Source organism: Leishmania braziliensis, chromosome 28 (genome assembly GCF_000002845.2).
Source record: "Leishmania braziliensis MHOM/BR/75/M2904 complete genome, chromosome 28".
Taxonomy (NCBI): Eukaryota; Euglenozoa; class Kinetoplastea; order Trypanosomatida; family Trypanosomatidae; genus Leishmania; species Leishmania braziliensis.
In genome coordinates this window covers 214492-234097 of record NC_009320.2, presented here as the reverse complement: position 1 = coordinate 234097, position 19606 = coordinate 214492, and the positions used below count along the sequence as shown (strand labels likewise).

General features: G+C 58.2%; 3 protein-coding genes across 3 annotated transcripts; all 3 read left to right on the top strand.

Moving 5' to 3' along the window:
- Positions 1-302: 302 nt before the first annotated feature.
- LBRM_28_0630 (putative dynein heavy chain) lies at positions 303-13088 on the top strand (the record flags this gene model as incomplete). Its single annotated transcript, XM_001566045.2, has 1 exon — positions 303-13088. One exon carries the CDS (start codon positions 303-305, stop codon positions 13086-13088), a length of 12786 nt encoding a protein of 4261 aa, XP_001566095.2.
- A 1880-nt stretch (positions 13089-14968) lies between these two features.
- LBRM_28_0620 (conserved hypothetical protein) lies at positions 14969-15256 on the top strand (the record flags this gene model as incomplete). Its single annotated transcript, XM_001566044.1, has 1 exon — positions 14969-15256. The coding sequence occupies one exon, from the start codon at positions 14969-14971 to the stop codon at positions 15254-15256; it is 288 nt and encodes a 95-aa protein (XP_001566094.1).
- An 838-nt stretch (positions 15257-16094) lies between these two features.
- LBRM_28_0610 (hypothetical protein, unknown function) lies at positions 16095-17666 on the top strand (the record flags this gene model as incomplete). Its single annotated transcript, XM_001566043.1, has 1 exon — positions 16095-17666. One exon carries the CDS (start codon positions 16095-16097, stop codon positions 17664-17666), a length of 1572 nt encoding a protein of 523 aa, XP_001566093.1.
- Positions 17667-19606: the final 1940 nt, after the last annotated feature.

Sequence of the window (19606 nt, the reverse complement as noted above, 5' to 3'; positions counted from 1 at the left end):
TTCCCCGGGAGTCTTCCCTTTTTTTTTTTGTTTTTGGCCCCCGCGATCTCGCTCAACGGCGCCAGCAGAGGTGTGCAGGGGTCTCAAACGACGCGCATGCACCGCCACACAAGAAGGCACTCGAAAAACGCCTCTTTGCACGTGCGTGACTGCGGGCGTACTCGGCAGCGTTGCAGCCACACGCCGGGACGGTTTCTAACTTTCTACAAGTTGGTAAAGCGCGAGTGAATTTGTGTCTCCCGCACTGACCTCCCCTCACACACACACACACACAAATCACTGACGCTCAAGCACTCAAAGCTATGCTGCAAAGTTTTCTTCGGCCTCAAAGCGGTACCGCCACGGCGGCGGCAGGTGACGACACGGTGGAAATTGAGCCATTCAACGAGTTGATGATGGGGAGCCACGATCTTGGTACCCAACATACCACGAATGCCGTCAATTTCGCAGCCTCGGCGAGCAGTGCCGCTGCCAAGGAGAACGCCGGCACCAGGGCAGCCGCTGCCCTCGGTGCTCTCCCTGTTAGCAGCACGTATAAAGAATCTGCTTTGCGGTTCCCGACGGCGAGCCCCGGCACCTTCGAGCCAAAGGTCCAGGTGCCGTACGCCTACAAGCGGGGCCGCATGCCACGCGACGTGGAGATTGAGCGCCGTCGCCGACTGTACGACAGCGAGAGTGTCGACCGCCTTGTGCACGTTAGTGGGCTGACCTGGGAGGCTCTAGCCCGTCGTAGTGCGCAGAGCCTGCCGCTGGAGATCTTTGATGATACTTCTTACGACTGCCGCAATCCGTCCGAGTGGATGGCGATGGCGGCTACGGCACCAACCCAAGCGTCTCGCTTTCTTCCAGCCGAAGCAGTGTACTATCACAAAGACCGCGACACCTTCGAGCTCTGTCCGTGTCGCGTGGTTGGATGGGCCGAGGACACGAACACGATTCAGCTCCATTGGGGGTCCACCCCGACGACGGCGCACTGCTTGAATACCGACGGTGACCCTGCTAGTGCTGCGGCATACAGCGAGGTCAGCGAACCGGTGGCGACGCTGCCCCGCATCTTCGTGCGTTTTCTTGCCGAGGACCCGATCGTGTACGTTCAGCGCTTGGTGAGCGCTCACATTCAGCGACAGAAGACAACCTCATGGATTCTCTACCGTTTGTGCTGCGACTCGATGCCTGTGGCGAGCCTCGAAGAGCTGGACGCCGGGCTCGCAGAGAGGCTGCGCCATCTCGGGACGGACATTCCTCAGCTCAGCCCTGCTGAGTTCCCCGATGTGGCGGAGCGCGTGGAGCGGCTAGTCTCGGAGATTACGTTAGAGTGGCAGCGCAGCCACAATCGCCTGCTGCTGCGCGACCGCCTCCGCAGCGACGAGTCTGTGGCCCGGATGGTCGTGAACTCCACCCACATGGACCCCGAAGAGCTTCTGCGTGGCCCCAACCTTGCCGTCGACCGCAGCGACTTGGGTGACCCTTCCACGGTGATCTGCGTGGAGGGTGACGGCTTTGTGTTTGCAGAGCAGGAAAAATCTTTCACGTTTGCGACGTACTTCACACAGCCAGAGGTGGTGCAGGCGTTGACAGGGGTGCAGCGAGAGTGCATGCGGGTACTCGAGGGATCCCTGTTCAACCTGCCCAAGGAGCGACAGATGCCTCTGGCATTGTTTGTGAAGTGCCAACGCGAGCACCTCATCTCGGTGTCCCGGCAGCTGAAAACAGAATGGCTGCCGCGCATCTGTGAGACCATCGTCAGCAGCTTTCAGTCGGCGGGGAAGGGCTGGCTGAACACGCGCGAGGCAAAGCAAAGCATCTATGAAATGTCGAAACTAAAGAAGTTCTTCGTGACGGTGAAGTTCATGATGGAGGACACGCTGTTCCAACTCGTGTACAGCTCCCTTCACTCCTTCACAGACTTCGTCGAGGAGGTGTCGAACTTTACGGTGACGGTGCAGGACATGAACAACGTGGTGAACGCATGGCCCGGCAGCGACGCCGAGGACTGCGTGGAGAAGCAGCCTCTCTTCACGATCGATCTGATGGAAAAGGATGGGCACTTCTCCTACTCCATCTCCTTTGATGACTTCGAGGCGACCATCGTGGATCTATTCAACGATGCGATTGTCTGCACGGAGTCCATTCCGCAGGTGGAGCGCTATGTGATGACGCAGTACTTCTGGAGCCGCGACAGTGAGGGGCCCTTCCTCGACTCGGTGAAGAAGGAAGAGGAGCACGTGTGTTTGCTGCGCGAGCGCGTGCAGAACTCCGTGCGGGCCTCCCTTGTTCCGCTGCAGACGTATCTGAACACGTACGATGAGCTTCTCCCACTCATCCGACTGGATCAGTCAGAGTTCATCAAGAAGTACGCGGAGGCCGGGCACAGTATGGACGAGATGAAGGAGGAGATTGCGCTGCACCTCCGCGCCAAGAAGTCCCTGGCCGAGCGACTGCCGCTCTTCCTCACAGTTGGCAACTTTGTTGTCGACTGTCAGTCTTTCAGTTACCTCATGTCAATGAAGGAGGAGGAGCTGGCAAGGCTGGTGATGCGGCTCATCGGCAAAACTGGAAAGGAGGAAGCGTTGCATGTGCGGGAGGCATTTACACGCATGGTCAACACAATTGAGAAGACGCCACAGAGCCCGGAGAAGCTGTACGAGCTATATGCCTTCATGGATGGCATGGGGGAACAGGTGGCTGAGTTGATGGAGCACATCGCCGAGGTTCGCCAGTGCTACGCCATCCTTGACGGGTTTCAGTTTGAGCTCAGCGACGACGAGTCACGCCTGAAGTGGGAAGCCATTGGCTGGCCTCGCCAGCTGGCTCTGCGTAGTCAAGCCGTACGCAAGCAGCTCGAGCAGGTGCAGGAAGAGCTACACTCGGGGCTGCAGAAGCGGCAGGAGGAGTTCTCGAAGCGAGTGGAGCAGCTGCAGCGCATCGTGGTGACCTTCTCGAGGCACACCGAGGCCGCTGAGGCGGACAAGGTGGCGGCTGAGGTCAAGACGCACAACATTGAAATTCGGCATTGCATCGAGGAGGCCCGCTCTATCAACAGCGACCAGCGTCTCTTCGGTGACAAACTTTCCGACTACCGAAACGTCTTTGAGCTCGACAAGGAGTTCAAGCCGTACAGCGACCTGTGGCTGACAACGTACACCTGGCAGGAATCATACCGCCGCTGGCACACAGACGCTTTCACCACTCTCGATGCTGCAGAGATCGAGTCGACCGTGATTGCTGCATTTAAGGTAATGGTGAGCCTCGCCAAGACGTTCAAGGACAAGGCGGCGCTGCTCAAGATTGTGGAGGAGGTCAAGGCGGTTGTCGAGGACTTCAAGCCGTGGGTGCCATTCCTATCGTCGCTGCGCCACCCTGGAATGAGGGAGCGCCACTGGACCGCTCTGTCCGAGAAGCTCGGGCTGAAGCTGGTACCCGGTACCACACTGCTACTGCTGGAGGACTGCAAACCGCTGCTAGCACACCACGAGACCATTATTAGCTTCTGCGAGGTGGCCGCGAAGGAGTCACAGATCGAGACGACGCTCAAGGACATGCGTGCTAAGTGGGAGTCCAAGTGCTTCATCATCGAGGCGTACAAAGAGACAGGAACGTACATCCTCAAGGACACCTCTGAAGTGGTGGAACTCCTCGACGAACACCTCAACCTTGTTCAGCAGCTGCAGTTTTCTCCCTTCAAGGGCTACTTCGAGGAATCCATCACGGACTGGGAGCGCTCGCTCAGCCTCATCTCCGACACACTTGAGCAATGGCTGGAGTGCCAGCGAGCGTGGCGTTATCTGGAGCCGATTCTCAACTCTGAGGACATCGCCATGCAGCTACCGCGACTGTCTGCACTCTTCGAGAAGGTCGACCGCACATGGCGACGTGTCATGGGGAACGCATACACGCAGCCAAACGTATTGGAATACTGCATAGGCACCAACAAACTGTTGGACCACTTGCGCGAGGCGAACCGGCTCCTCGAAGAGGTTCAGCGGGGCCTCAACGACTACTTGGCGGAGAAGCGACAGACGTTCCCACGTTTCTACTTCCTCTCTGACGAGGAGCTGCTGGAGATTTTGTCGCAGGCGAAGGAGGTGCGTCGCATTGACGCCAACATCACTAAACTGTTTGAGGGCATTCATCACCTCCAGTGGAACAACGTTCACCCTGACGAGACGCGCGCCGAGAACGCGGAGGACGTGGCCTGTAGGGATGCGGTGGCCGCGACTACAGATACAATGACAGGCTTCTATAGCGGAGAGGGCGAGTACATTCCAGCGGCGACACCGGTGGTGCCGCACGGCAACGTGGAAGATTGGCTGAAGCTTCTGGAGAAGATGATGAAGGACAGCGTACATACCCAAGTGAAACAGGCCGTCAAGGCATACCTTAGCATGCGTCGTAGCGAGTGGGTTCTGCAGTGGCCAGCGCAGGCAATTATCGCGGTATCGCAGATCTACTGGACCCAGGGGTGCGAGGAGGCCCTCACTACGAAAGGAGAGGTGGGTTGCTACGCAAAGGTGCTAGACAGGCAGTTACGGCAGCTGGTGGAGGTGGTTCAGTCTCCGTTGACGGCGATCCAGCAGATCAACATGGGCGCGCTCATTACTATCGAGGTGCATGCCAAGGACACTGTCGACAACATGCAGGCAGCGAAGGTCTCGAGCACGCAGTCGTTTGAGTGGATAAAGCAGCTCCGCTTCTACTTCGACAACAACGATGGTTTCTGCCACATTCGCCAGGTAGACACCCACTTCGTGTACGGTGGCGAGTACCTCGGCAACACGGCCCGCCTGGTTGTGACCCCGCTGACCGATCGCATCTATCTGACCTTGACGGGTGCCCTGGCGCTGTGCCTCGGTGGCGCGCCGGCCGGCCCCGCCGGTACCGGGAAGACAGAGACGACTAAAGACCTGGCTAAGGCCCTTGCCAAGCAGTGCGTCGTCTTCAACTGCCAGGAGGGTATGACGTTCCGGTCGATGGGCAAGTTCTTCAAGGGTCTCGCCTGGACCGGCGCGTGGGCCTGCTTTGACGAATTCAACCGTATCGACGTCGAGGTGCTCTCCGTTGTAGCACAGCAGGTGACAGACCTGCAGCAGGCATGCTCCACGAAGCAGTACCGCCTTCTTTTCGAGGAGAGCGACATCCTCGTGGACCCCACCCACGCCGTCTTCATCACCATGAACCCCGGCTACGCTGGCCGCACAGAGCTACCGGATAACTTAAAGGTGCTGTTCCGCCCCGTGGCGTGCATGGTGCCGGACTACGCCATGATTGGGGAAATCCGCCTCTTCTCGTACGGCTACCAGAAGGCGCGCGCCTTGGCGCAGAAGATGGTCACAACGTTCAAGCTGAGCTCCGAGCAACTTTCGTCGCAGGACCACTACGACTTTGGTATGCGTGCCGTCAACACCGTCATCTCAGCAGCCGGGCTAAACAAGCGAGAGCGGCCCAACGACGACGAGGATGAGCTGTTGCTGCGTGCGCTGCGCGACTCCAACGTGCCGAAGTTCCTCAAGGACGACATTCTACTTTTCGAGGGAATCATAAGTGACTTATTCCCCGATACGGCCCTGCCCCAGAGCAACTACGGTGCCGTGGTGGAGGCGCTGACAACGGCCATCACAGAGGCGCACCAGCAGCCCATCTCCGCCTTCGTTCAAAAGTGCTTGCAGCTGTACGACATCACCATGCTGCGCCACGGCCTCATGCTTGTTGGCCCCGCTGGCAGCGGCAAGACGGCATCCTTCACAGCGCTGCAACGCGCCCTGACGGACTGCGCGGCCCGCCAAGCGAAGGGCGTCAACTTCGGCGCGCGCCGCCTACAGAAGGTGTTCACGCACATCTGCAATCCAAAGTCCGTTACGATGGACCAGCTGTACGGCGCCTATGACGAAAATGGCGAATGGAAGGACGGTGTGCTGTGCGTGCTGTTCCGCTGTGCCGCCCGATACGGGGATGAGTCCAACCTCATCGGCAAACATTGGGTGATATTCGACGGCCCCGTTGATGCGCTGTGGATTGAGTCGATGAACACCGTGCTGGACGAGAACAAGAAGCTCTGCCTCGTCTCCGGCGAAATCATCCAGATGAGCCGTGACATGACGATGATGTTCGAGGTGGAGGACCTCGCCGTGGCGTCGCCGGCCACAGTCTCTCGGTGCGGCATGATCTACCTTGACCCTGCCACGTGTGTCCCTGCATCCGCGCTCATCACGAGCTGGATCGCGGTGCTGCCCCCTTACCTGGAGTCTCAGCGCGAGACATTGAAGAGGCTGTCCGATACCTACATCGAGGAGCTCGTGTCATTGGTGCGCAGCGGTGCGGTACACGAGTACGTCACCTCGACCACTAGCGGGCTCATGTACTCCTTCTTCCACATGATGGAGGGGTACGTGAAGAGCTTCGAGGTGGCCAAGTCGGCTTCGGGACAGCTGCAAGTGTCGCCGGAGCGCCTGGCCGTCATGGCCGGCGCGGTACCACCGCTCTTCTTCTTCTCGCTGGTGTGGAGTATTGGTGCCACGTGCGACGAGGCAGGGCGGCAGCTCTTCTCCTCGACGGTGTGGCGTCTCGCGGAGGCGAATGGCGATGGTCAGTGGCTGCCGCGACTTCCAGCCGACGGCGCGAGCGGCAGCGGCGGAGCAGAGGCGTTTTTATACGACTACGTTTACCGCTATGACCCCACTGGCGTGATGGAGGGGGAGGTGGACGCGGCCAGCAGCAGCGGTGGCGGCGGCGCTCCTGCACCCTCGCCATCGGTGTCGGGCAGCTGGGTGCACTGGATGCACGAGCAGACGACTCTGACCATTCCCGATGGCACCCGCTTTGAGGACATCATCGTCCCCACGATCGATAGCACACGGCAAAACTACGTGCTGCAGCACTTGATGGAGCAGAAGGTCAATGTCGCCGCTGTTGGTCCCACTGGCACAGGTAAGTCCATCTCGCTCGCGCGTCTCGTGCTCGGTGGGGGCATGCCTAGTAGTTTTCTTGGCCTCAACTTCACATTCTCAGCGCAGACGAAGTGCACAGTGCTGCAGGATTCACTGATGGCCAAATTCGACAAGCGCCGCTCGCACGTCTATGGCGCCCCTGCCGGTAAGCACTTTCTCATCTTCATTGACGACGCGAATCTGCCGCTGCCGGAGAAGTATGGCGCGCAGCCCCCGGTGGAGCTGCTGCGGCAGATGCTCGCCCAGGGCGGTTTCTACAACTTCACCGGCGGCATCAAGTGGACCTCCATTATCGACTGCTCGCTCGCACTGGCGATGGAGCCACCTGGAGGGGGGCGCAACCATATCTCGAATCGCTTTATGCGCTACTTCAATTACCTTGCCTTCCCCGAGATGTCGGACATGTCGAAGCGAACAATCTTGCAGGCCATCCTCTCCGGCGGCCTCACGCACCGCGGACTCGGCGACCGCCTCGCCAATGTTTCCTCCGCCGTGGTGGAGAGCACGCTGCGTGTGTTCAGCAAGTGCACTCAGGTCTTCCTGCCGACCCCAGCGCATGTGCACTACTCCTTTAACATGCGTGATGTGATGCGTGTCTTTCCCCTGCTGTACGCGGCGGACGCATCGGTGCTGCAGTCCGAGACATCTTTCGTGCGGCTGTGGATGCACGAGATGCAGCGCGTCTTCTGCGATCGCCTTGTCAGCGCGACAGATAAGGGCCTGTTCATTGAGTACCTCCGTGCCGAGCTGCTATCGATGGGGGTGGACAAGTCCTACAGCGAAGTGGTGAGGGCCGATCGCCTCGTCTTTGCTGACGTGCTGAGCGACAAAGGCGTGTACGAGCAGATCACCGACATGGACGCCCTCACGGCGCGCATGAATGAGCTTCTGACGACCTACAATGACGAGAATGAAGTGAAGATGAACCTGGTGCTCTTCCTCGACGCCATCGAGCACGTCTGCCGTATCTCACGCGTTCTGCGGCTACCAAACGGACACTGCCTTCTGCTCGGCATCGGCGGGTCGGGCCGCAAGTCGCTTACGCGTCTCGCTTGCTCGCTAATTCCGGAGATGGAGGTATTCACGATTGAGCTGACGAAGAGTTTCGGTGTTAAGGAGTGGCACGAGAGTCTGGCAAAGTTGCTGCTGGAGTGTGGCAGGGATGAGAAGAAGCGGACGTTTCTGTTCTCAGACACTCAGCTGGTGCATCCGACTTTTCTCGAGGATGTGGCGGGTCTGCTCACATCGGGTGATGTGCCGAACCTGTTCGAGGACGAAGACATCGAACTCATCAATGACAAGTTCCGCGGCGTCTGCCTCAGCGAGAACCTGCCCACCACGAAGGTGTCGATATACGCGCGGTTCGTGAAAGAGACGCGGGCCAACCTGCACCTCGCCCTCGCCTTCTCTCCTATCGGAGAGTCGTTTCGCAGCCGCCTGCGCATGTTTCCCTCGCTCATCGCGTGCTGCACCATCGACTGGTTCGCTGAGTGGCCATCCGAGGCGCTGCTGTCGGTAGCCAGAGTGCAGTTGAATGCTGACGGCAGCGCTGACATGGTAGGGGTTGCAAGCGATGTTGACTTGGCGGGCTGCTTTCAGGCAGTGCATCGCACTGCGGCGGAGGTGACGGAGTGCTTCTTCCTCGAGACGCGTCGTCGCTCGTACGTGACGCCGACGTCGTACCTCGTGCTCATCTCGAACTTCAAGGCGATGGCGGCAGCTAAGCGCCGCTTCCTTCGCGAGCAACGCGGCCGACTCGAGAAAGGTCTGGATAAGCTTCGGGACACCGAGGTACAGGTGGCCGAGCTGGAAGCCCAGCTCAAGGCGCAGCAACCTGTGCTGGAGGAGAAAAAGGTGGAGATTCAGTCCATGATGGAGCGGCTGACGGTGGACCGAAAGGTCGCGGCGGTGAAGGAGGCAGACGCGCGCAGAGAGGAATCGGAGGCTTCTGTGAAGGCGGAGGAGTGCGCCAAGATGCGACAGGAGTGCGCCGAGCGCCTGGCGGAGGCGGAGCCGGCTCTGGCGGAGGCCGTAAAGGTATTGTCCAAGATCAAGGCAGCGGAGATTTCGGAGCTGAACAAGTACGCGAATCCACCTAAGGGTGTGCAATACGTCATGGAGGCCGTCGCGTTGCTGCTTACGTTTGGCAACTGCCCGAGGGAGTTCTACAGCGGTCCTGCTGGCGGCCGCAAGGTACCAGACTGGTGGCTGTGCGCGAAGTCCTACATGCGGGATGCGAATCGGTTGCTAGACTTGCTCGTGCAACCGCCGGAGAAAGGAGGCTTTAACCGCGAGGCGATGGACACGGCGCTGATGGACAAGGTGCGCGTCTACTACGACAACGAAGAGTTCCAACCGGAGAAGGTGAAGGCGGTTTCTTTGCCCTGCATGGCCATGTGCCTGTGGGTGCGCGCCATGTACAAGTGGTTCTTTGTGAACCGAGAGATTCAGCCACTTCGGGAGAGGCTGGCGGCGACGGAGGCGGAGCTGGCTGTGGTGACGGATGCCCTGCGCGTCACCCAGGCAACGCTGGACCATGTAATTGCTGCTGTGGCAGCACTCGAGAAGGAGTACGACGACGCCCTCAACACGCAGGCAGCGCTCGAGGCTGAGGTGGAGCGCACGTCGCTGAAGTTGCAGCGTGCTGGTAGGCTTATCGACGGTCTGGGCGGAGAGAAGCACCGCTGGGTCACGCTGGTTGAGCAGTACAGGGAGCAGGAGCGCTACATTATCGGCGACATGGTGGTCGCGGCGGCCACGGTGGCCTACTGCGGACCTCTCACGGCACCCTATCGAAGTGACGTGCGTCGAAAGTGGAAGGCGCACCTCACCGCTGCGAACGTCGAGACGAGCGCCGACTTTGACCTCGTCTCCACCTCCGGTGACGCCGTGCAGATACAGGAGTGGCAACTGTGCGGCTTGCCGACGGACGCGCTGTCCACCGAGAACGCTATCATCCTCACCAACTCACGGAACTGGCCGCTGCTCATCGACCCGCAGGGACAAGCCAACACGTGGGTGCGCAACATTCATCGCAACGACAACCTGCAGGTGTGCAAGGCGTCGAATGACAAGTTCATGAAAACTGTCGAAAGCGCGATTCGCCTGGGGCTGCCGTGCCTGATCGAGAACGTCGGCGAGTCGCTCGATGCCGCGCTGGAGCCGTTGCTGTTGAAGAACATCTTTCTCATTGGCAGCACCCCACATGTCCGCATCGGCGACACCGCCATCCCGTACGACCGCAACTTCAAGCTGTACCTCACGACGAAGCTGCCAAACCCAACCTACACACCCGAGACAATTGTTACCGTCTCACTGCTAAACTTCTTCATTACCCCGAGCGGGCTCGAGGAGCAGCTGCTCGGCAAGACGGTGGAGAAAGAGCGGAATGACCTCGAGGTGGAGAAGCAGCGGCTGACCCGGTCCAATGCAGAGAAGAAGAGCGAGCTGAAGGACCTCCAGGACAACATTCTCGTCCTGCTTGAGCAGGCGGAGGGCGACATCTTGGAGCAGGAGGAGCTCATCATCACATTGGAGAAAAGTAAGGCCAAGTCGACCGAGATCAATGAGGAGCTGGGCAAGGCGAAGGCCATGGAGACAGTGATTGATGAGACACGTAACAAGTATCGCCCGCACGCGGAGCGCGGCTCTCTCTTGTTCTTCTGCGTCTCACAGCTCGCCCTTGTCGACCCCATGTATCAGTTCTCGTTGCAGTGGTTCATGAGCCTGTTCCTCAACGCCGTCGACCACGCCGCACAGGTGCCTGCCGCGAAGGTGGCGACGGAGGACGACCGCAGCAGCGCTGAGGACCCTGTGGCAGTGCGGGTACACACCTTAATAGACTACTTCACCTACTCCTTCTACAGCAATGTGTGCCGCTCCTTGTTTGAGAATCACAAGTTGATGTTCTCTTTTTACCTCTGCGCCAGTCTGGTGCAGCACAGCGGTGCCATGGTGGAGGCGGAGTATCGGTTCTTGCTCACCGGCCCCACCGGCAGTGCACCGGCCGAGGCCCTGGCCAACCCGGCTCCGTCGTGGATAAACGAGAGCTCTTGGGCTGAGGTGCTCTTCATTAGCACGCACCTTCCCACCTTTGTCGGCTTTGCCGAGCACGTACGAGACTATTTACAGCACTACAAAGACCTCTTCGACAGCAACGACGCCGACATGTTCCCCCTCGCGGGTGAGTGGAATGAGAAGGCGACACCAATGCAGCGGCTGGTGGTAATGCGGTGCTTCCGAGTGGACAAGGTAGCGCCGGCCATTCAGCACTTTATTGAGCACTACATGGGCGACCGATACATTGTGGTGCCGCAGTTCGACTTGATGGACGCCTACAAGGACAGCGACTGCCTGACGCCGCTCATCTTCATCAACTCTGCTGGCTCAGATCCGATGAACGACCTGCTGCGCTTCGCAGAGACGATGCGGATGTCGAAGCGGCTGGAGAAGGTGTCGCTCGGTCAGGGGCAGGGCAAGAAGGCAGAGGAGCTGATCCGTGTCGCACGGGAGAAAGGGCAGTGGGTATTGCTGCAGAACTGCCACCTCGCCTCGTCATGGATGCCGACGCTGGAGTCCATTGTGGAGAGCTTCACCCCGGAGACGGTGAAGAAGGAGTTTCGCCTGTGGCTCACGTCGATGCCGTCAGCCAACTTCCCGGTAGCGGTGTTGCAGACGGCAGTGAAGATGACGAACGAGCCCCCCATGGGGCTTCGGGCAAACGTGACGCGTTCCTACTACGGCTTCACCCCCGCGGACCTTGAGCAAGAGGAGAGGCCTGCCGAGTTCAAAAAGCTGGTGTTTGCCTTGTGTCTTTTCCACGGCGTCATCCAGGAACGCCGCAAGTTCGGCTCCCTCGGGTTCAACATTGCCTACGAGTTCAACGACTCGGACCGAAACGTCTGCTTGTTGCAGCTCCGCAAGCTCTTGTCTATGTATGACTTCATCCCATACGATGTGTTGACCTTTCTAACTGGCGAGATCAACTACGGTGGGCGCGTCACGGATGACTGGGACCGTCGGTGCCTCATGGCCCTCATCCAGCACTTTGTCAACCCGGAGGTGCTCCAGGACGGGTATGCCTTCTCGCCATCGGGGATCTACCACACCCTCGAGCCTGGCAATCGCCAGCACTACCTAGACTACCTCGACTCGTGGCCACTGAACCCCAAGCCCGAGATTTTTGGCCTGCACGAGAACGCCGACATCACGTGCGCGCAGAACACGACGCACAGCATACTGTCAGCAGTGCTGGCGCTGGAGTCACGTGGCGGTGCCGGCACAGCGGCGAGCTCGCGGGAGCTGCTGCTGACGGCAACGGCGACGGCGATTACGGCGAAGCTGCCCCAGCTTTTTGACATGGCCGCCTTCACTTTGAAGTACCCGACCAAGTACGAAGAGTCGATGAACACGGTACTAGTGCAAGAGGCCGGTCGCTACAACCGACTACTCAAGTTTATTCACGCTAGCCTGGCCGAGTTCCTCAAAGCTGTAAGAGGTGAGGTTGTCATGTCGGCGGAGCTGGAGGCTGTTGGCTCGAATTTCTTTGTGAACAGCGTACCAGTGTCCTGGAGTGCGCTGGCCTATCCGTCGCTGAAGCCGCTGTCGAACTGGGTCGAGGACCTGGTGAGGCGCGTTTGCTTCATTGCGGACTGGTATGCCCACGGACCGCCGGCAACCTTCTGGTTTGGGGGTTTCTTCTTCCCCCAGGCGTTCCTGACCGGCACGTTGCAGAATCACGCCCGTAAGGTACACCAGGCCATCGACAGCATCTCCTTTCAGTTTGGCGTGCAGGATGCATCACTTGACCCCAAGACGGTACCCCGACCGGACAAGGGAGCGCTGGTCTACGGCTTGTACCTTGAGGGTGCGCGGTGGGACCCGGAGCAGCACTCGCTGGCGGAGTCGAACCCCAAGGAGCTCTACGTTGAGATGCCGCTCATTCACCTGGACCCTGTTGTAAACCGCACCCGCAATGCCGAGGACTACGTATGCCCAGTGTACAAGACACTGACGCGCGCTGGCACGCTCAGCACGACGGGGCACTCGACGAATTTCGTCCTTCCTATTGAGATTCCGACCAAGGTGGATCCGGCGCACTGGATCGAGCGCGGTACTGCCTGCGTGGTGTCACTAAACTACTGAGCGGTTGCGGCTAGCGCATCTGCATCCGCTGATTGTCTCTTTGGATTCTGTTCTTGCTTACCGTCTTGCCACTGAAGCCATGCAGGACTGTGCGCGCGTGCGGTGTCTTTCTGTTTTGCTTGTGGGGCAGTGTCTTTCAGCATATGTGGGGTTGAGATTGCGGCGTGGCAGAGATGTGTGTGTGCGTGTGTGTATGTGTGGTGTTTTCACAGTGCTGTTGGAGGGACCGCCAATTTTTTTTTTTTTCGAAAGTTCCGTGCCGGCTGCATGTGTATGCGTGCGCGCCGGTTTACCTTCGCTGCTTTGTATTTGACTCTACTACGACGATTTGTGTAACCTGCGCGCCCTCTCGTTCACGTCATCACTTGCAGTGGCAACCCCCGGCGATTACTGACGGCGCACTTCATCAGACGAGACGCGAGAGGAGACAACATCAGCCATTTTTCTTTTCTGGTCTTTGTTGTTGTTTGTTTTTCATGCTCATCCGAGCACACATGCGAGGATGCATAACACCAAGATGCAGGGGCCTGATTCACGTGGTCCTGAACCTCTCTGACATGCTCCTCAGTCCTACCAGCTTTTCCCACTTACGCAGCTGAGCGCTTCCTGGGTAACATCACCTTCACTCTTTTCCTTATTTCTTGCCGGTCTGTACTTTGGTCTGCGTGTCTCTCTCTGTGTCTTACGCGTCTCCTTTCCTCCTCCGCTACCTCTTCTAATTTCTTTCTTCAGCTCTCTTGTCACGAGCACCCCCGCGCGTGCAGCGGGGAATGCTGTGCTGCACCACGGCTAGTGCGGCTTCTTATTGTTTCAGTACCCCCCTCCCCTCCCCCCATACACGCTTGTTTTGATTGGTGTTCGGTTCGGATAGGGAATGTGCTCCCTTTTCCCTCTGTTTTGCGTGCATGTTGTGCTGTTCTGTGCTGTGCTTGAGGTTGCACAGGGGTTTGCGGCTGTGGGTGACTTCTCTGTGTGATGTCTCCCTCTTCCCCTTTCTAGCAATGATGGTGTTTACGTCTCCTCTACGTCACCACGCACGTGCGCTCGAACAGGTTCGTGGCCTCCCCCAATCATCGTCACCTCTGATGTATAGTCCCCCCTATTCTTCCGTTCTTTCCTGCGATGTATCAAAGCTCGTTTTTTTTTTCTTTGCTTCTTTTGGGGAACGCGAGTTGGGTGTGAGAAGCAGCAACGGAGGGGGTGGCGATGGAGGCACTGGAGGGAAGCTCACTCCTTTCACTTGATGTGTGGGCTGAGCTTCTTCACACCTTCAACTTCTCTTCCCTTCCACACGTCTTCTCGTTCCACTCGCCTGTATTGTGCGATAACGCACTGGCTTGTTCTAGACATGTTTCATCACCACTAACCCCCCCCTATGCTTGCATCGGACAGTAAAACACACCGCTGAATCGCTCCCTCAGCTACAGGAATGCAGGAGAACAGGAGGAGGAGGAGAGCACGTGCGAGAAGCAGAAAGGGGTATGCTGCACGCACGTCCCTTGTCTCGTTTGTTCCATGTTGCTCTGCAGGAAGGCACCACACCACCGTCGCTCGCCATGGCTTCACAAGCGGCCTTCTTTTTTTTTTTTTTCGTTGGACTGATCGCTATGCCTACTGCAGGTTTTCCACCTCTCTCTCTCTCACCGTCTCTCTTGGAAGGCAGTCATCTCTTTATTCCTCGCTTTCTCGTCTCTCATCCGCTAGCTTCAAGTACGCGTGTTGCGCACATCACATATCGCTTGCATTTTTGCTCTTCTTCCCCTGCCCACTTTGCCGTCAGTGAGTTTTCCAGAGTCGCCATCCTCCCCCTACTCCCAGGTCATTCTCTAGGGGCTGCTACGCGCTTCTTTTCGTTTTCTCCCAACGGCCTGGTGCGTAAGATGGCGCAGAAGTCACTGCGGAGCAAGTCGAAGCACAAGAGCGCCGGTGCGTTGCGCAAGTACGTCGGTGAGGCCAAGAAGAAATCCACATACACAAAGGCTAAGAAGACGCCAGAGGCGAAGGCGAGGGCAAACTACATCAGCGCTGTCGAATCTGCCATGGCATCACGCGTGCCTTCTGATCAGCGGTCGAAGCTGTCGATCGTGAAGTCCAGTGGCCCTACACTGGCGAAGAAGCACATAAAGAAGCCTTTAACCCGCGGCCGCAAGCGCAAGGGCGGCGAGTAAGCGGCGAAAGAAGCAAGACACAAAAAGCGTTTAAACGAGGAAAGCGATCGCACCAATATGTACGTTGTATGTGTGTGAGACGTGCATCCTGTGTTGCGCATCTCCTTTCTTTCTTTCCCGCCCTCTGTTTCTCTGTCTCTCCTTTCACCACGCACATGCGTGCATATTATAGTCGTGCCTAAGTTTTATGCACGCGCATCGCCGTCTCTTCGACCTTCGGTGCTGTGTCTCTAGGAGTACGTGGGCCCAGGGAGAACGAAGAGACTCCCCTCGACGTGGATACTGCTAGAACGTGCTGCGCGTGTGGACACACGGCCGCTTATCATGAAGCCCACGTATGTTTTTTGTAGAGGCTTGCGGCAGGTCCTGCGTGTGAATATAGCGAGGAAGACATGACCTGACCTGTTACCTCAACGTAGCGGGACGAAGTGGATGCATTACGGGGTCCGCAACCAGAGCCGTCGCTCTATCCCCTCCTCTCGTCTATCCGACTTGTGTTGCAGCACTATGGCGGCAGTCTGGCGTTGATCTCCATGCGCGAGTCTGAAGCATCTCTGTCCGTGTAGTAGTATGTTGTAGACGTTCTACTACCCCCTCCCATACACACGCACGCGGTTCCCCCTTCCTCACCTCTTGAGCGTCTCCGCCGCCATCTCCGACTTCTCTGACGCTTTCGAACAGCACCACTTAGCCACGCATCTTACCGCTTACCCCCTTCTACCTTTGCACCTTCTCATCTCCATGCCTCCTCATCCTACTCTTTCCCCAACACCACTCTTTCCAGAGGTAGCCAGATCAATATACGTACACCCCCACCTAGAGAGAAAGAGTTTGCATCATGCCCACTACCGCCAACTCCTCTGCATCCACTCCCCCTGGCCCGAGTGTGCCAGCTGCGGCCCCAACGCTCGAGGAGAACCCCTCCACGCCGACACACACGTCTGTGAATCACATCTTCGAGGAGCTATGTGGTTCGTACGTGGAGAAATACATGCTACATCGCAACCAAATCGTACACCAAATCGCGCTGCAGGCGCGCAACTCCATCAACGTCCAGAGCATGAGCGTCGTCAAGGGCCAAGCGGCAGTGACTGCGGCCGTTTCACCCTCCCTGGTGGTTCCACCCGAGCTGGCGCGAGAGTATGCCCGCATGAAGGAAGAGGCACTCGCTCATTCTCATCGCCACAACGCACCAGCGGAGCCCTCGGCGCGGGGCACAGAGGAATTGGAGGCCGAGAACGCATACTTGCGCGCCCTTGTTCTTCGCCTTGAGGGGCAACTTCAGCCTCCTACTTCATGTGAGGCTCAATCGGACGAGATCGTATCTTCTCTACCCTCTTCCTGCCCCGCTCCGGGGCACGATGGCGTGCCTGCCACCAATCACCTGCGAAGCCCGTCTGCAGCGCCCCCCGATCAACTCGCCAAAGGGTCAGCGGCCCTATATAACTCGTTGCTCTCTCGAAGCGGCTCAGCGGCGTCGCCTCCGCCAGTCACGTCGCACCAAGTGAGCGATTTGCAGGAACAGATTGACCTCCTGCGCGAGGCGGTGCAAGAGCTTAGTCAGCGAGCCTCCGTTAGAGGCGGGCACTCTTCCAGTCCTGTGCCCGCTGACGCTGCTGAGGCGTCGCTGCGACTGCGTGCCATTTCCCCTTTCCCTCGCTGCGCTACACCCACCTGCACGACGGATGTGCGGACACTGCAGCGCATTATCTTGCATCAGCAGCAGACTATCCGCACGCTGGAGCAGGAGATGGAGGATGTGCACACGGCCAAGACACAGATGGAGCGAGCGATGACGCAGCTGCGCGAGGCCACGGCCAGCATTGCTGCGCGCGAGAAGGGCGGCACCGAGGACGAGGACGTGGGCGTGCTTGGCGCCACAGCACATTGGCGCTCCACATGCCAAACGGAGGATCGCTTCTCTGACTGCATTCCAGTTGCCGAGTCAACCGTGTACGGCTATGCAGGGCAGGATGCAGTGGATTCTGTCTGCCACGACACCGCATCCGTGGCGGCCGATGGGAGCACGGCAGCGCAGGAGATGCACATGATGGATGTCGAAGCTGCTGCAGAGCAGGTTCCAGAGAAGCGGCGGGCTGCCACGTTTGGCGGAATGCGCCCGCCGCTGTGGTTCGACTCCACTACATCAGTAGCAGATCCTACTCGACAGCCCGATGTGGTGGCAGGGGAGGACGAGTGCGAGGATGAGTCGTCCAGCGGCACACTGACTCCGATGCCACGCCGCACAGTTGTGCTGCACCAGCGTTTCTCCTCGGCCATTGGTGACAGCTTCTCTGTGTGTGGCAGAATCAGCGCCGACGAGAGCCCGTTCGCCCGGCACACGCAGATGAGCTGCGGCACGGCGTCGAATCGGCGCACCTCCGCGGCTGGCTCTTTCACTGCCTTGTGAGCCGCAACACAATGCAGTACAATGCGTACTCACTCGCTCACCCATTTTGCATGACTGCCACACCTTCGACATTTTCCTCCGCTCAGGTAGAAGCAGGTGAAGGTGGTGCGTGTGTGCGTGTGTGTGTGTGTGTGTGTGTGTGTGGACACAGCCACTGTTTCAGCCACTTCATCGTCTATCGACTCTCTCCCCCTTCTGTTTCTGATTATTCCACTCTTAGAGCTCATGTTTTCATTCTTTCCGCTCAGTGCGTCATTTGTAGACCGCATCCCCCTCGCCTCAACACATCACCCCCCCCCCTCCCTTCCTCCCCTCGACTGTTCTCTGGTGCTGTTTTGCTGTCTTCTCCTTTATCCCTCTCCTCCCCAACTGCAACACCTGCGCGCAGAGGAGAGAAAGACGGACAAGAAGGGTATCTCAAGCGCTCCCCCAAACAAGACGACTGTGCACCCCCCTCCCCCCCCCCCCCCCCACACACACACACACGAGAGGGAGGAAGGGGGAGGAAAGAGGCCTAGTCGGGAGAAACTGCTGTAGAGACTATGGAGTCAACTGCACCTTTCCCCACATCCCATCCCAATACCCACCACCAAATATATTCGTTAGATGCACCCCGCCCTTTTTCCTCTTCGCTGTCTCCGCCTTTCCTTCGTCCTCCACGAAAGATGTGAGTGTGGCGAAGGCGCCGCTTTTTTTCCCTTTGTGCTTCTCGTTCCCTTTGTCTGCATATCGGTGCTATCCTGGTCATCTTTTACTCGGGCCGCGGTGGCAAGAGAGAGAGAGAACCTCTCCCTCCCCTTCGCGTTTATCTGCGCACTGCTGGCCGCGTGTGAGGCCTCGGGGGCAGAGGAGAGGCTCCCACGCGTAAAATGCGAGAAGTGGGTAACACTGGTGCGTGCGTGAGAATGAACGGAGCAGGCATGCGCCGCAGTAAAACAGCCGGTTCCATGTGCCCATCTCTGCACGAGCTCGCGTGGTTGAAGAGCAGCGGATCGTCTGAATTTTGAGCGGAGGAGTCGTCGCGGTCCGGGGACACGCTTGCCTGCCATCACGTGCGCACGCTTGCTGGTGCCTTGCGTGCAGCCTCTGGAGTGAAGGTGTTAATTGTTTCGTTCTTTCTGTCTTCATTCTTGAGATTGAGCCGAACACGGGGGCTCAAATGCCGTGAACAACAACAACAAGTGCAAAAGAAAAGCGGCGACAAAAAAAAAGGAAGGAGGGTGTGGTGTCTTCACCGCACTTCCATCTGAACACTCACGTGTGCGCTACTTTGGTCGTCCACGGCGTAGGCGCAGGCATACGCGCGACGTCACGCACAAATGGCAGCGCTGGCACCTCATAGTTTACAGAATTTATTGGTGCCTTTTCTTACTGATTTGCCTTGGGTTCTCGATCCTCCCACTTCACACGCCCACATACCCACTCACAATTTTTCTCATCTCTTTTCGAGGAGGATTGTGGAAGCTCCACCCTTCGCACTCTTCACACTCCTCGTATCCTTCCTCTCGTTGGCGGCTACTCCCCACTGTGCTTTTTGTTGCTCTGTTCCGCTAGCTGCAAGTGTGTGTGTGTGTGTGTGTGTGTGTGTGTGTGTGTGTGTGTGTGTGTGTGTGTGTGGACACAGCCACTGTTTCAGCCACTTCATCGTCTATCGACTCTCTCCCCCTTCTGTTTCTGATTATTCCACTCTTAGAGCTCATGTTTTCATTCTTTCCGCTCAGTGCGTCATTTGTAGACCGCATCCCCCTCGCCTCAACACATCACCCCCCCCCCTCCCTTCCTCCCCTCGACTGTTCTCTGGTGCTGTTTTGCTGTCTTCTCCTTTATCCCTCTCCTCCCCAACTGCAACACCTGCGCGCAGAGGAGAGAAAGACGGACAAGAAGGGTATCTCAAGCGCTCCCCCAAACAAAACGACTGTGCACCCCCCTCCCCCCCCCAA